Source organism: Myxine glutinosa, chromosome 2, assembly GCF_964187855.1.
Source record: "Myxine glutinosa chromosome 2, kmMyxGlut1.1, whole genome shotgun sequence".
NCBI classification, from domain to species: Eukaryota; Metazoa; Chordata; class Myxini; order Myxiniformes; family Myxinidae; genus Myxine; species Myxine glutinosa.
Window position 1 is genome coordinate 216,822,925 of NC_136262.1, and position 16,820 is coordinate 216,839,744.

Genomic DNA, 16,820 nt, shown 5'->3' on the forward strand with positions numbered 1-16,820 from the left:
AGGAAGAGGAACGACAGATGCGCTTTTCATTGTGAGGCAGTTGCAGGAGAAGTACATGGAGAAGAGGAAGAAGTTGTTTTTTGGGTTTGTTGATCTGGAGAAAGCATTCGATAGGGTTCCACGCAAAGTATTTACATGGGCATTGAGGAAGTTAGGAGTGGAGGAATGGTTGATCAGAGTAGTGATGGCAATGTACAAAAGAGCGCGCACAGCTGTATGGACGAAGGACGGGAACAGTGGTGAGTTTGAGGTGAAGGTGGGAGTGCATCAGGGGTCGGTACTAAGTCCACTACTATTTGTAGCTGTGATGGAGGTGCTGGCTCAGAACGTAAAGGAGGGTTTACCGTGGGAGTTGTTGTATGCAGATGATCTGGTGTTGATTGCGGAAAGTATGGATGGACTGAAGGAAAAGATGAACAAGTGGAAGGAATGTATGGAGACAAAAGGTCTGAAGGTGAATATCGGAAAGACGAAGGTGATGGCAAGTGGTAAAGCATGTGGTGAGGTGGAAAGAACTGGGAAGTGGCCGTGTGCTGTGTGCAGGAAGGGTGTCGGAGTGAACTCCATTCAATGTGCAATGTGCGCTGAGTGGGTTCATCAAAAATGTAGTGGTCTGAGAGGGTCATTTACCAGTGTGGCAGCTACATTCAAATGTAAGGTGTGCACAGAGGGAGCTGCAGATGGAGGAAATGTTGAGTTGGATCTTGGAGACGGCGTGAAGCTGGAAGGTGTGAAAACATTTTGCTACCTCGGAGACATGCTGAATGGAGAAGGTGGATCAGACTCGGCAACGGTTGCTCGAGTGAGATGTGCATGGAAGAAGTTTCGGGAACTGATTGGCGTGCTGATGAGGAGGAGAGTGTCGCTGAAGCTGAAGGGAAAGGTGTATGCTGCATGTGTGAGAAGTGTTATGATTTATGGGAGCGAGACATGGGTAATGAACGTAGAGCAGCAACGAAGGCTGGAAAGGGTGGAAATGCGAATGGTTCGATGGATGTGCGGAGTATCGTTGAGAGAGAGGAAGACAAATGATGAATTGCGAAAGATGATGGGAATATTGCCTGTGATTGATGCTGTGAAGAGGAACAGGCTGAGATGGTTTGGTCATGTGTTGAGGAAGGATGAAAGTGACTGGTTGAGAAGAGTGATGGAAATTGATGTAGAAGGAAGTAGAGGACGGGGAAGACCGAGAAAGACTTGGCTAAAGATGGTGGAAGAAGAAATGCGGGCAAGGGGGTTAACAAGGAGAGATGCAGAAAATAGGGCAAAATGGAGAAGATTGTCATGGGGACCGCAAGGCTAACCCCCGCTCTAGCAGGGAAAATGGCCTTAAAATGCATGTTGTTGTTGTTGTGTGTGTATATATATATATATATATATATATATATATATATATATATATATATACACACACACACACACAGTGGAACCTTGACTTACGAGTGCCCCAACTTACGAGTTTTTCGAGATACGAGCCGTCGCTCGGGCGGTTTATTGCTTTGAGATGCGAGCCGAGATCTGAGTTACGAGCTTTCGCCACCCGGTCACGTGGTTATCTTGCCGTGCAAGTACAGTATCTCTGTCGTATAGCGCTGCATTTTTGTTTTCGCATGTTGGTTATTTTGAGTTTACGCCACCAGGTGGGTTCTGGTCACGTGGTTATCTTGCCGTGCAAGTACAGTATCTCTGTCGTATCGCGCTTAATTTTTGTTTTCGCATGTTGGTTATTTTGAGTTTACGCCGCCAGGTGGGTTCCGGTCACGTGGTTATCTTGCCGTGCAAGTACAGTATCTCTGTCGTATAGCGCTGCATTTTTGTTTTCGCATGTTGGTTATTTTGAGTTTACGCCACCAGGTGGGTTCCGGTCACGTGGTTATCTTGCCGTGCAAGTACAGTATCTCTGTCGTATAGCGCTGCATTTTTGTTTTCGCATGTTGGTTATTTTGAGTTTACGCCACCAGGTGGGTTCTGGTCACGTGGTTATCTTGCCGTGCAAGTACAGTATCTCTGTCGTATAGCGCTGCATTTTTGTTTTCGCATGTTGGTTATTTTGAGTTTACGCCACCAGGTGGGTTCTGGTCACGTGGTTATCTTGCCGTGCAAGTACAGTATCTCTGCCGTATAGCGCTGCATTTTTGTTTTCGCATTTTGGTTATTTTGGAAAATTTCATGTTCATGTTCATGTTTTCATGTTCATGCCATGCCAGGCCACAACTTGTTCAGAGTGCCGGCGATAGCTCGCCTTCTCTTTGTGGAAAACACGGTGAGATCCTTAACATCCAACAACTAATGGGACGCAAACGGGGCGCCCAGTTTAGCGGTACACACATTGATGAATCACCCTGCCTGTGATTCACCCATGACAGGTTATAGCTGGGTCGGGATTCAAACCCAGGCTGGACAGTTTAGACTTTAGAGTCAAGTGTGCGTACCTCCAGTCCAGGCCATCCTGCCAACTTGTATGCTGCATACAGGTGAAATATAAAGCGTGAGATATTTTTATATATACTGTATATTTAAAAAAAAAATTGGTGTGGTTTTTGGCGGGCTGGAACGGATTAATAGCATTTCAATGCATTTTAATGGGGAAATTTGATTTGAGAAACGAGCAATTTGAGTTACGAGCTCGGTCACAGAACGAATTAAACTCGTAAGTCAAGGTTCCACTGTATATATATATATATATATATATATATATATATATATATATATATATATATATATATATATATATATATATACACACACACACACACATACATACATACACACACACACACACACATACATACACACACACACACACACACACACACACACACACACACACACACACACACACACACACACACACACACACACACACACACATACAGTCACGTGAAAAAGTAAGTACACCCCATGCAAAGTTTTGACTTTTTCAAGATATTTTAACATACAGCTATTTGATCTTCATTTCAACAATATTGATAGATAAAGGTGATATAATGCAAGAAATATCATGAAACATTTACATTTTGTAATCCATTGTATAATTGAAAGAAACATAAATGCAAATTTCGCATGGGGAAAAAAGTAAGTACACCCTTGGCTCTAATAGGTGGTATTGCCCCCTTTGGCAGAAACAACCTCAAGTAGGCGTTTCTTATAACTGTCTACCAGTCTCTGACATCGACTGGGAGAAATTTTTGCCCACTCCTCCATGCAGAATTCTTTCAGCTGTGCGATGTTTGAGGGGCTTCTTGCATGCACAGCTAGTTTCAAATCCCCCCACAACATCTCGGTGGGATTTAGATCCGGGCTTTGACTTGGCCATTTCAGAACCCTCCATTTCTTTCTTTTCAGCCATTCCTTGGTGGATTTATTGGTATGTTTCGGGTCATTGTCATGTTGCAAGGTCTACCTTCGGTTGAGCTTCAACTTTCCGACAGATGGCCTCACATTATCCTCAAGCACCCTCTGGTACAATGAAGAATTCATCGTGGATTCTATGATGGTGAGCTGCCCAGGCCCTGGTGCAGCAAAGCTGCCCCAAACCATAATATTTCCACCACCATGCTTTACAGTTGGTATCAGGTTCTTGTGGTCAAATGCTGTCTTTGGTTTTCACCAAACATGTCTTCTGGTACTGTGGCCAAATAGCTCTACCTTTGACTAATCTGTCCAGAGCACATTGTTCCAGAAGTGCTGGTCTTTGCCTCGTTGTTCATTGGCAAACTTTAGGGTGTTGCCCTGATGTTCTTTCTGGACAGCAAAGGTTTCCTCCTGGCACACCTCCCATGTAGATCAAATTTGTGCAGCCTCTTTCTGATGGTAGACTCGTGCACTTTGACATCAACAGTGGCAAGAGCTACCTGTAGGTCCCGTGATGACATTCTGGGGTTATTAGAGACTTCTTTCAGCATCTTGCGGTCTGCTCTCGGGCGGAACTTGCTGGGGCGGCCTGGCCTGAACAAGATGGCAGTTGTTTGGAATCTTCACCACTTGCAGATGATCTTCCAGACAGTCGAATGATTGATTTCAAATTGTTTGGAGATCTTTTAAAATCCCTTCCCAGACTCGGAGGCATCTATAACCTTCTTTCTGAAGGCCTCAGAGAGCTCTTTTGATCTGGGCATGGTGACGCCGCACACTTCAACAACAAAGAGCAAACCAAACTAAATGTCTGAGGTTTAAATAAGACAGGTTCCTCCAAGATCCTCTCTAACAATGTTCTAATCATTTGCACCTGAGTTGGTGCACCTGATTCTAATTATAGGTATTTGAAGTAGTGATAAATGTAGGGGTGTACTTACTTTTTCCACATGCAAAATTTGCATTTATGTTTATTTAAATCATACAATGGACTTCAAAATGTAAATGTTTCATGATATTTGTTATATTATATCACCTTTATCTATCAATATTGTTGAAATGAAGATCCGAAGATTTCGCACGACCCCCGTTCCCTTACCAAGGGGAGATTAAGCCCCTTGTTATTTTTGGGTCGTCGAAACCGCGAGACTTGAGTCGCCACTTCCGGTCGGACGCGGGACAGGGTTTCGGGACAATGTTCGCACGTACCTAAGTACCCCCGCCGCCGCGGAAGCGGGGATCAAGTCTCGCACGAACCACGCGTAATTTGAGTGCACCCGAGCGGATGGCGCACCACGTGGTCCGTGCTATTACCTTGTTATTGGAACCCGATTGGAGCGATATACTTCGTACCACGCTAAGTCAATGATGGAAAACACAAAAGCGGTAGAATCAAAGAAATAGCAGGTTTAATAATTATTATTTACAATGATCTGTAGAAGAACAGAGACACAGAGCAGATCTTATACAGTCTTAACTTATCTCCCCGACAATGGGCCCATTCACACTCACAGGGGGATGAAGGAAGGATTGTTCATGCGCTGAACGCGCCGGCTTTGTGGTTCAGGAACAGCTCACCCGGTGTGGCCCTCTGCCGGTCACAGCACGTCCCTCGACGAAGGCAGGCAGGCAGGCAGGAGGGATCCTCGCGGCGCGTATCTCAAACAAAGGCAGGCAGGAAGATATGCGCGTCTCTCGCCCGGCACGGCGGTCCTTCACAGCGCGATCAATACACCGGCGCGCTTTCACTCTCGTAACTCAACAGAGGATCTGACTCAAGCTCAACCGAGAACTCAACTTGTAACTCGTCTGCCTCCCTTCCCACAACTTGGCGCTCCGAACCGACTCTCACAACTTGATTCAACACCGCGCACTCTCAGAACTCAACACAGTGCTTCGAACCGATAACTCATGCTCATCACTCAGCGCATGTCCTTCTCGCATGGGCTTGCCTCATAACTTGTTCAGCGCACCTCTCCTCAGAACTACTCAAGCGCCTCTCCCCGCACAACTACTCTGGTGGGGGCTTCGGGCACGGGGTTATATTGCCACGCCCTGGCCTGTCTCGAATGTTCCAAACCATGCCTTTTGCCGCAGTGCTAAGCCACTCCCCTCGAGCCCTGATTGGCAGCTCGTGCTTACCAGTCACTCCCACTTCTCCTGTTCCGCCTTCCTTCGGCTTGCCTCGACTAGTCAGGCCGGCCTCGTGGTAATTTGCGCCAAAACTCAAAGCATCGAGGCGGCATAAAGCATTGGAAGGGGACCTAACTCTCATTATTCTACTCAACGCAAAACTACACATAGGAAAGGTCTACGCTTACACTTGCTAAGAAATAACTGAGCTTAAACGAGGCTACATGTTGTAGTGTGACTAACTATGAGGGGAAAATTAACCTTTATTGCAAAAACACAGAACTGCAACACTACCCCCCTCCTCCCTCGTCAGACTCGTCCCCGAGTCGAACCCAACAACTGAAACGACCGGTTAGAGAATGACATGCAAAATTAACTTTACTTTTACATGTGACATATAGGTGTGGGTCCCCCTAACATTTACTCTAACCCGTGTATGCGACAGTTTTAAAACACTAAATATGTCCCTCCTATTGCATTGAGTAGCTACCTATCAGATTCACACCCACAATGAACCGAATTCCGGAATTTGTCAAACTAAACACATAGCCGGTGGGCAGCATTTTTATATTTACAAGCACAAAAACTTAATTTTATTTACAATTCTATGACCCAGGACCTGTCCTTTTTGGAAGAGAAGACTGGAGGGGAGAGAAAGCACAGCAAAAACACAAAACACACATCAATTATGTCATTTGCTGCTTGCTTCTTGCATCTTGCTTCTTCTGTGTACATATATCAAACCAGCTAGCCCCCGGACCGGCATACAGGCTATTTTTGATCTTCAGGGCTACCTAAACTTACACTTCTTCTCATCCCTAGCACACCATAATAAAAATGCACAAAACATGCTTTTATTTCATTTCTTTGCCAGGCAGGGCCAACCTCATGTGGTCCGACTGTGTGACATTAATGCCACTCAAAACAAGTGGTCCGAAGATGCAAGATGTTTTGCAGCAAAGTGCTGCACAGCAGAGGTGCAAGGCCACAAGGTTTGTGGTCCATAAGTGTAAGGTGCAGCAAAGTGTTTGTTGCAGCAAAGTGCTGCACAGGTGCAACAAGGTTCAGGAAAAGGATATGGCAGCAAATGCTGCACAGTTTGGCTGCACAGATGTAACAAGGGTGCAGCAGAGGGATACAGCAGCAAAGTGCTGCGCCGTTCGGCTGCACAGATGTAGCAAGGTGCAGCAGGGAATGCTGCACCGGTCACTGGTGCTGCACAGTTCCACCTCCAAAATGGTCCTGGGGTGGGCGGAGAGGCAACGGTACACAGCAAAACAAGGTAATGCAACGCGAGGGGCGCGGTAGAGCGAGCAGAGCAGGCTCGTCCCTATCCGTCCATACCCCCCATCGTCGGCTTTGCACTACCCTAGCCCCCCTTGTATTTACAATTAGTCTACGTCCTGTCTCCCATAACCCCCTCTACTCCAAACTCGTCTCCCAATTCCTCCCAGGAAGGAAGGAATGGAACAAACACAATGTCTCCCTTACGTCATGATGCGTCTCACGACTCAAACCAGCTTACAGAGCCTTGGTGTGGAGCTTCATCCTCTTTGGTGATTGGCTGTGAATGGTGCGAAGGGATTTCTCTCATCCTAACTATTCTAATGCGTTACTCATTTAAACTACCCAGGGTTGTACCCTGCCAATTGGCCTCTTTAAACTATGTGGTTCTAAAAACCCGAATTCCCATTGTCCACTCTGCGGTGCCCTTGAAATTTAGGGCTCACTCCCACAAATGTTCTCTCTGTGCCCTCGCACAATTTCGGGGCTGGGTCGTGTGGCTCTACCAGCAGGTCTACCTACCTGCGCACCTCTGCCACTGAAGTCGCCACCCGAGCTTACCTGCTCCTGTGACTACCTAACTGGGGAAGGCCCCTCCTGGCACTTTACCCCCTGATGCCCACCTTGGCATTGGGCAACCTGGGTCCGCTCCTAGGATCCTCGGGCCCCACTGAAACAACTCACAACTACCCTAACTGGGGAAGGCCCCTCCTGGCACTTTACCCCCTGATGCCCACCTTGGCATTGGGCAACCCGGGTCCTTACCTTGGATCCTCGGGCCCCACTCACACTACAACTAACCGGCTCCCAGAGCCTACCTGCGGCCTCACCTGGCCGACAAACTACCAGTGGCGGAGTGCCCCAATAACCATACGCACCGATTAAACCACACGCCCAGCCATTGCACATACTCATGCACTCAACAAAACACTACTTGCTACTGCCCGCACCACAGGTGTCAATATCCAAACAAATTTTGCCTATGCCCTCTACCTGGCTTTATTCTACCCTCCCCGGGTATCCGTGAAGGGGTCCATCTCCTCCCATTCACTCCTTCGCACCATGCATTCCACACCTTTTATTTCACACCAAGCGTTCTACACCACTCACTCCACACCATTTATTCCACACACCAATTTCTCTTGCACACCTCTTGTGCTCGCACACATTTTCTCCACTTGCACCCCATGCAAGTCAATTCACTGAACACAATTCCACTTGTCCTCAATACACCACTCTTACACCACCTCTGGTCATCCCCGACCAATGCCTCATTTGCGCCTCAATCTCAAGCTCATACACACAGCGATTCTCATTCAATTCCTCATTTGCGCCTCATTCTCAAGCTCATACTCACACACAATGATTCTCATTCACACAGCATCATCTAACTAGCTGCTTTCCCCCTAATACTCGTGCTTTCCCGTCTTCCCTTACACTAAGCACTTCCCTCGTCATTATCAACCAACTAATCTCTCTACGTCCCCTCTACCTGTACAAAAGTCATGACTTAAATCTTGTCATCTATTGTCATTTCTAAATCCCTAACAATATCCTAGCCTGCCCTCGGCTAGTTCACACTGCCACCCCATAATCTACTGCTCATGTGCCCCAATTTGTGAGGAATGGTAGATCTACCACTCCCCCACGCCGGGTACCAATTCGCGAACACTATTTCTATTCGTCTACTCCACTCGAGCCTCTCGGTGCGGAAATACATCGTCGTCACAGCTCGGCTTCGAAAAGCCAAGCAATGCATGCGGGTGGTTGGTCTACTGTTGGTTGGGTCCATCCGGCATTTTCGATTCAGGGGAGGAGGTTTTGTTGGGCCAAAGTTCCAGGCGCCATCCTTGCGCGGAGCCTTTCGGTCCCCGGCACGATGGCCCAGCCTCCCCCGGTCGGAGCACCGCGGCCGCCAAGGGGCGAAGGTCCGACCTCTCCTACCCCCCCCCCCCCCACCCTTGAACCGTGCCGATCGCCTTTCCCGCCAAGGCGCGGCACCGACCATACAGGGCGGGGCCCGGGACGAATCGTGCACGGCGCTCCTTGCGAGACCGCTGCGGCAACGATCCAAGCCGGTCCCCGCAGCACACAAAGCACACCACGCCCGAGAGCTCGCGTCGGCTATACGTCGCCCTAAACGCTGCAACACGCTCTGGTGTGCATCCACTCTCACTCTCGGCCATCGCACACTCTGTGTCACACTCAGTCCCCGCACACTCCGGTGCACACTCGTTCCCCACACACTCCGGTGCACACTCGTTCCCCGTACACTCCGGTGCACACTCGTTCCCCATACACTGCGGTGCACACTCGTTCCCCGCACACTCCGGTGCACACTCGTTCCCCGCACACTCTGGTGCACACTCGTTCCCCGCACACTCTGGTCCACACTCGTTCCCCGCACACTCCGGTGCACACTCGTTCCCCGCATACTCGTTCCCCGCACACTCCGGTACACACTCGTTCCCCGCACACTCCATTACACACTTGGCCATCGCACACCCTCGCTCCGGTGCACACTTCCTTCGCACACGCGCGCCATTCACTCGCGTACATCGCACCACGGACCTTCCACGAGCGCCCGGGTTACATCACGATCCCAAGCGCGCCAAAAATCTTTTCGCGCCAAACATTTTCGCGCCGTACACGCTCCTACTCACCTTCGGGATTCTCTCCTCCGCCAACCGCACCTGCAAACTTTCATTGGGGTTAGGCAGCACGACATCACGATGCAGATGCAGACTTTGAGTACATTCCATCTCAATCGATTTAATTTCTGATTCTGCCGTCTCTTCGGCCCCAATTTCAACTATACACATGTCTTTTTCTATATCTAGCTCGACGACCGCCGGTGCACATAAAATTTTATTTTCCAATTCGGCGGCCGTCGGCTTTTCCACACCCCGAGTCACGATCTCTATCCCCTCGGTCATTTTAACTGCGCCTCGCTCAGGTTCGCTTTCCACGCGTTCCTCGCACCGCGTTACCTCGTCACGTACCTTTGCGACCTCTTCACTCGGCCCGCACCCAAAGCCCTCCCCCATCTTTTTTATTTGGCCACCCATTTTGTTTCCAAATTATTTTATTTCCCGGGTGGATTTGTCACTTTGGGTGTCCATTTTGTTTTCCAATTTATTTAACCCATCTTTCATTTCTTTGGTGGATTTGTTACCCTGGGCGTCCATCTTATCATTCAGTTTCTCGATGCTTGCCGCGAGTTGAATCATAAAAAGACCCCAGTCCCCTGGCGCCACGGGCTCGGCTCTCGTCGCCACGTGCGAGGCGCCGCCATTTTCTTCACCTGCTGCCTCTACTGCTGTATCCTCTTCGGCTTCCTCCATTACCAACTGTCCTTCTCGGTCCTTGGTTATCAATTCTCCCTCTACCTCATCATTTACCCCCACCGGTATTCGACCGCTTTGGCTAGCCATGGCACGAATTAAATTTGGATTTTAATGATTAAATTTCGGTCGCTCGTAATTTTTGGCCAAATTTGTCCAACATGTTTTGGTTTGGGTTCCAAATCCCACTCCCCGACACCAATTGTTGCGGATCTCGACACCGGCCTTCTCCTCTTACCAAGGGGGGATTTGTCCCCTTGTCTTTGACTGGCCTGGCGGGACCCGGGACCGATGACGTCCCTTCCGGACAGCGCGAAATAGGGTATTAGGACTAAATTCGCTATTACCAAAATACTCGCGCTGCCCTGGAAGTGAGGAAATAAGCCCTGCACGAACCATGTGTGTTGATACGCCGAGCGGTTTTGCGTACACGCGATCCGCGCCATTATCACTTACTAGACCCCGATTCAAGCGGTTCTTATTCGTACCACGCTTAGTCAATGGCGAAATCACAAAGGCGATTGAATTGGAAACAGGAAGAACAAGATTTATTTACACTATTCACAATGATTCAGAAGCAGAGACACAGGGCAATCCTTACACAGTCTTACTTAATACCCAAAAGACTACGGGCCCGTTTCACTCACACTCACACAGGGATTGCAGCTGCAGGATGATGGTCCGCGCGTCCAGGCATAGCTCTCGTGCAGCTCCCTCCGGTCTCCGGCTCGTCCCGTGCAGATGGATCCAGGAGAAGGCAGGAGCTCGTAGCGCGCCGTTTGGACGCACAGGGTTATTACGGGGCGAACGGTAGGGGGTGGGCTCTGGTGCGGTTGACGGTTAATCACTGGCGGCTATGGCCGCGTTTACTCGCGTGGCTGGAATATTCGCTATTCGCCACCGGCCCGTTTGGCTGTGGCCGCGTACTCGTACCGCCAACGCCTCTTCTTCTTCCCCTCTGGCGCGTCCGTAATATAGCGAGTTACAGTTCAAAGCCTCAAAGCGAGCGAGTCCTCAACTCCTCAAAGTGCTATCGCAACGAAGTTCCCTCCACAAGTCCTTTTCGATGCGCTCCAACAAGTGCTCACAATGCGCTCGCCCCCTCAAGTCCAGTCCTCTCGATATGCGCTCGCTGTAAAAGTCCTTTCGAGGGCTTTTCGCGTGGGCTTATATAGCCCCGCCCCGCGAACCTTCCCGGACTCACCAGACGTTCTCTGCCACGCCCTCTCACGCCATGCCGCCCGAGCCCTGATTGGTTGATGATCCTTACCGTCCCCCTACCGCTGCAGCCGATCTCAACCCTCCTTTGGCTTTCGAGGCCCTGCCTCGTGTTAACTCGACTAGGGACAGCCAAATGGGGCGTGGGATGGATTCCGCCCATCGAGGTGGAATTGGAGGGTGGGCGCAAAATGAACGGGACCTAATCTCATGTCTTTACACAATGCAGATATTAATAGGGGGAAATGGCCTATACTTACACATACTGTGACATAACTAATACTACAAGTGGGCCTACGTGTTGCTCGTGGAACTAACTATGAGGGGCAAACCTTTAGCATTTATTGAAGTCATATGTACAATCTCAAAACCGCAGCAATATATGTGTATATATATATATATATATATACAGTACATACATACATGCATGCATGCACACACACACACACACACACACACACGCGCGTGTCCAGGGAGCTGCACGAGAGCCAACACCATATATATACATATACAGAGATGGCTGTCTGTTCATCCATTCACGGTTATGCTGATTGCTGTTGCGTGGCTAGGCGCAATGTGATTGGCTTCTGGCAAGATTGAAAAATGTATTGTAAAAGCTTATCGGCTTATTAAAAGCTGATATTCGAAATCTTATTCCATATCTTACGATCGGAACTCAAGGCCTATATAATTATGTCGAAATCGAGTGAAATAGGAACAAAATTCAGGAAAAAAAGCTGAATTTTATTTTATTTTAAATAATATACGGGATGAAGAGAAGATGAAGATGAAGAGAGAGGGAAGATGGGAAGGAGGAGAGGCCCCTTTCTCTTTAAAGAAAGAGGCCCCTTTCTTTCTTTCCTTTCTTTCTTTTCCCCTTTCTCTTTCTCCCCCTTTCTTCTTTAAGGAATGTGCTTTAAGGAATGTCCATAAGACATGAAGTAAAATGGCTCCATAATTCACTTTTTCACTCTTTTAAAGGCAATTATTGTAGGTCTGATTTTATTTTACGTCGTCCAAGGACATCCGTCATGATCTTTTTGGATTTGGATTCTACTTTGCGAATTTGGATCCTTCAATATGCTCTATCTATGCTGGTAAGGAAACTTTTCTATAAGTTATGAAGTTATTCAAGTGAGATTTGACTTCCATGCAAGAAGAACCATTACTCTAAATATGTTTGTTGATTACTTTAAGGAATGTGCCCAAAGTGTAACTATTGAGTAAAACAAAAAGAATTAACCAGCGGAATTGAGTACAATGAAAATAATTATCCTGCAGGATCAACCGCAAGGCTTCTGCAGTCGCTCCTGTATCTCAATGGGAACGTCTCTAGGTTAGGAAGGCAAAATAAATCCCCCAATTTTTTAAAATCGAATTCAAAGAATGTGATCCTCCTGATTTGCCTATAGTCTATTTAATTTATTTCCTTCCTTTAAAAAGTAAACTGTACACCTATCAACAAACAAAGGCTTATTTCAAAGTAAAGCTTTGGTCCTTTGGGGTTGTCATTTTGATGTACTTTATGCGTGCATTTGTTTTACCACAACGGAATTTTGAACGGACTGTGGTGCCGCGGTCGGTCCGCTCACAAGCGCTCATACAGAAGATTTTGTGTATTTGTGTGCGTTGTGTGTGTGCATGTGCTTGGTCATCAAGCATAACATATCATTCTCATTGTTAACACCCCCCCCGCCCCCCCCTCCAATTCCTCCCCTCACCTCTTTTTTTTTTTCCTCCTCTCCCCACCGCCCCCACCCCTCTCTGACTCTTCCCCACCCCTCTCTGACTCTTCCCCACCCCTCTCTGACTCTGCCCCACCCCTCTGTGACTCTCTCCCACCCCTCTCTGACCGTCCCCCATCCTCTCTGACCCTCCCCCACCCTCTCTGTCTCTTCTCCCCCCCCCCCTTTTCCTCCTCTCCCCCTACTCCTCTCTTCCCCTTCCCTCACCCCTCTCACCCCCCTCCCCTGTCTTTCCCCTCTTTTCTCCCCTACTTCTCTTCCTAGTCCCCTCCCCTCTCTCTTTTGCCCCTCTCCCATCCCCCTTCCCCTACACCCATACCCTATCCTCCCCCCTCCCCTTGCCCTTCTCCACCTCTCTCTTCCCCATCCCTCTCTTTCCCCCACCCCTGTCTCTCCCCCACCCCTTACCCTTTCCTCTCCCTTATTCCCTCCCCCTTTCCCTCCCCCCAACCCCGACACCCTCCCCTCCTCCCATCTCCCCTCTCTCTTCATCTTCCCATCACGAAGCGACTTTGTGTTACCTGGCAACACCATGTACCTTTGCTAGTTATTGAATATTGGTGAGAATTTAAGTACTGTTCCCTTTGTGGGGAGGTTAGAGGAGTGGGAACTCCAGCTCTGAGGAGTGGGAATGGTTCCAAGGAGATTCTAGTGTCTGAGGAGAATGCACGCTGATTGCGATGAGTCGGTACAGATCTGACAGAGTTCTTCGAGGAGAGCTTTAAGGAGGTCATCCTGCCTGCTTGTCTTTGCTCTGTGCCCGCTGTTATCATCGGCCTGTTTGTCGCCCTGCCCGTCTCCTCCTCCTCAGCATCCTGCCCATCACCTCCCTATTCGTCCTCATCACCTGCTCGTGGCTGCTCCGCACCTATCCTCTCCCTTTTCTCTCCCTTTTGCACCCTCCCGGGCTTGTCCACCCGGGTTTAAAAGCGATAAGGAGCCTCGTGATTCCCCTTAGTCCCACACACGAGCGTAAAGTCTGCCATAATTGACAGTCTGATGGAGTTAAAGTTTGTTCGGCCATCTGTTCAGAGGTGGTGTTCATCGCCCTGAGCACGATAGTCCCATGTTTGTCTTTGGTATGGCTTGGCCAGGGTCGGAATTGAACATCCAACCTCCCAGACTCAGTAGATGTTCATACCATGACGCCATAGTTCCTGGCATATGCATCTGCTTCTTAATGTATTTGCCTTTTCCTTGATTCTTCTGTCCTTATTTTTCGGGTAAATTGTGGCATAAATATAAAAATTAATGTAAACGCAAAGGAGCATATTTGAAGTAACATTATGGTAGTAGAAAAAGGCTTGCAGAAATCACATGTTTCCCCACTTTTTAATGTTGACACTTTAAGAGTGATTACAGGTTTCATCATAATCTCTGCAAGCAAGCAACAATAATATTAAGATCGGTTTGACAAACTTTTAAAGGTGGCACTATAAATGGAGGGCATACGAACAAAAAGCTTAAGAACATTACAACATTGCATTCTTAAAACATAGTTACAGAGTTAACATTGGGAATATGATTGAAAAACATAATATGGAATGGCAAAACAAATTGTTGTTCAATAGATTCCTTCCTGAACCGATGCATGATGAAGTGATAACATAAATACAAACAACAAAAGGGATATGTAAGGAAAATGAAGGGAGAGAGCAACAAAGTTTATATCTCTGAATGTTCCTCTTGTTATGCCTTTTATCAAGAACTCAATGACAACCTCATTTGAAAATGTATGAATTTGCATAAAAAGTGATTATGAATCTGCAGCACAAATAATACCACACATGCCCTCAAAGGTTTTAAAATACGGTCATTTTCAAAAATGATGTTGACTCAACTGAGCTAGTTGGTCAGGCTGTTTAAGGGTGATGTGAATACATACTGTTTGTTTTCCCCATGCACAGATCTTTTGAATCTGTTGAATAAATTCTGCAGTGTCCATGGTGACTCAGAATTAACAGCCATGGCATCCGATCACAATGCTAGGATGCTTTCTTCTTCAACAATGCTATTGAAATATAGGTCACAACATAGCACCCAAATTCTGTACAGATTATTACTTGGGCTAGCCTAAAGGCTGGAAGTGGAACAGATCTGCACCCAAACACCTTATTGTTTCTTACAATCAAGCGATGTTTTGGTGTTTCATAACGATTCCCATTTTTTTCTTTGCCTCCCTAGTTTTTGACACCCCGTCTGCCTGAATCACTGCTGACAACTTTACCTCCACCATTGGGCCCTGATTCTTAACTCGAGAGAGGTGATTTAATATGTTAAGGTTTTTAAATATTTCCACAATTTTGTAGTCTGGCTAAGCTATGAGTAAATATGTTTGTGTGATTGATTCACAACTCATAAATGATAGGCTCAGTTTTACTTCCAGTTGTACCAAATTTCATATGCAAGTGGCAGTAGAGCAATTTTATAGATGCAAGAGCAGTAAAACATCTTAATCGTACCATAAGCACTGTGCCTCAATACAATGAAAACTAGCAATCTTCTATTTAATGGTCAGTTAACTATGTTTTTCATAGTCTTTTAATCGTACTACACTCACTATGTTTTGCAACTAAATTTAATATCTACTGTGTTTGTTTTTTAGGTTAATAATGCCATGCAAGTTCGTGATTAATTCCTTCCCCCTCCCCCCTTTTCTAATACCCCTGTTTCACAGGAGTCTCCGCTGTCTTCTGACTCTTTTGTCATCACACCAAAATAAAAAAGCAAAAACAATCACCCTACTTCAACTCTTTCTTATGTCCTTCATTCATCTTTCACATCATTGTATTTTACTTTACTCTCATTTCTACTTTATCTCCATTTATCGTGCACATCCCTTTGTTCTCTCATGTCTTGAGAACTTACTTTAAACTGTTGCTTGTTCTCTTTTTTTATTCTCCTGTATGAACCAATAAAAGCTTTCCACCTTGCATGCAATGTCAACTCATCAAATGACTGAAGTTTGAACATCATCCAGTATGTAATCGTGAACAAGCGTGATGCATTTTAAAAGGTAAGATTAAAAAGTACAGGTGTTGTAATGAAACGAAGCTTGGATTTTCTTTGACAACAAAATGAATTGGTACTGACCACAGTTATTCCAACTGGGCAAAGATCTGTTTGTTCACTGTGATTTTGGGATGAGTTGTTTGTAGGAAACTTCATCTGATCATAACTTGGCAGCATTACCCCCCCTTTTCCAAACCCTTTTCCAAAATGATGTGTATTCTCTTGGCTGTATCAATATTGTCATGGTACAAGTGAATAGCACCTCATCTGACTAGTGATATGTATTGAATGAGCTTAAGAGTAGATCAAAGTAATTTTCTTCCTATGAAATCAATGCTTCAGCCAGATAACTGACAAGTTTATCAGAACCTGTTAGATCTTGTCACATGACCAGAGGGTGAGATAGCCCATGGGGCATTTGGAAGACTACGTCACACTGTTTAGAAAGGCACAGAGATACCATGAAGTGGGTTGGATGGGTCTTATGATCGAATATATTACTTCTCATCGTATCTTTTGACACCAGGGTGCAACAAAATCTTGACATTTTTTCTGAGATCCATCACAAACTCTTCCATTTGTTTCACTTCCATTGCATTGAAAGCTTTTAGTTTTGCCTGAACAGTCATTCTCCAGGTTTCTTTTGGTCTTCTTCTCTTTGGGCAATTTCTGATTGCAAAAAATATTGTTGTAACTAGAAATTCAGATATAAAGTCCAAAATTGATGTTC

General features: G+C 46.8%; 1 protein-coding gene across 1 annotated transcript in view; it reads left to right on the forward strand.

Annotated features, from left to right (window-relative positions):
* Nucleotides 1-16,011, forward strand: part of LOC137420838 (uncharacterized) — a 91,357-nt gene extending 75,346 nt beyond the window's left edge. The window contains exons 9-10 of the mRNA XM_068106276.2: nt 15,263-15,341; nt 15,756-16,011. Of these exons, the coding sequence (XP_067962377.2) occupies nt 15,263-15,331 (69 nt within the window). The 3' untranslated portion in view covers nt 15,332-15,341; nt 15,756-16,011. The remainder of the gene's footprint in view (nt 1-15,262; nt 15,342-15,755) is intronic.
* The last annotated feature ends 809 nt before the right edge of the window (nt 16,012-16,820 follow it).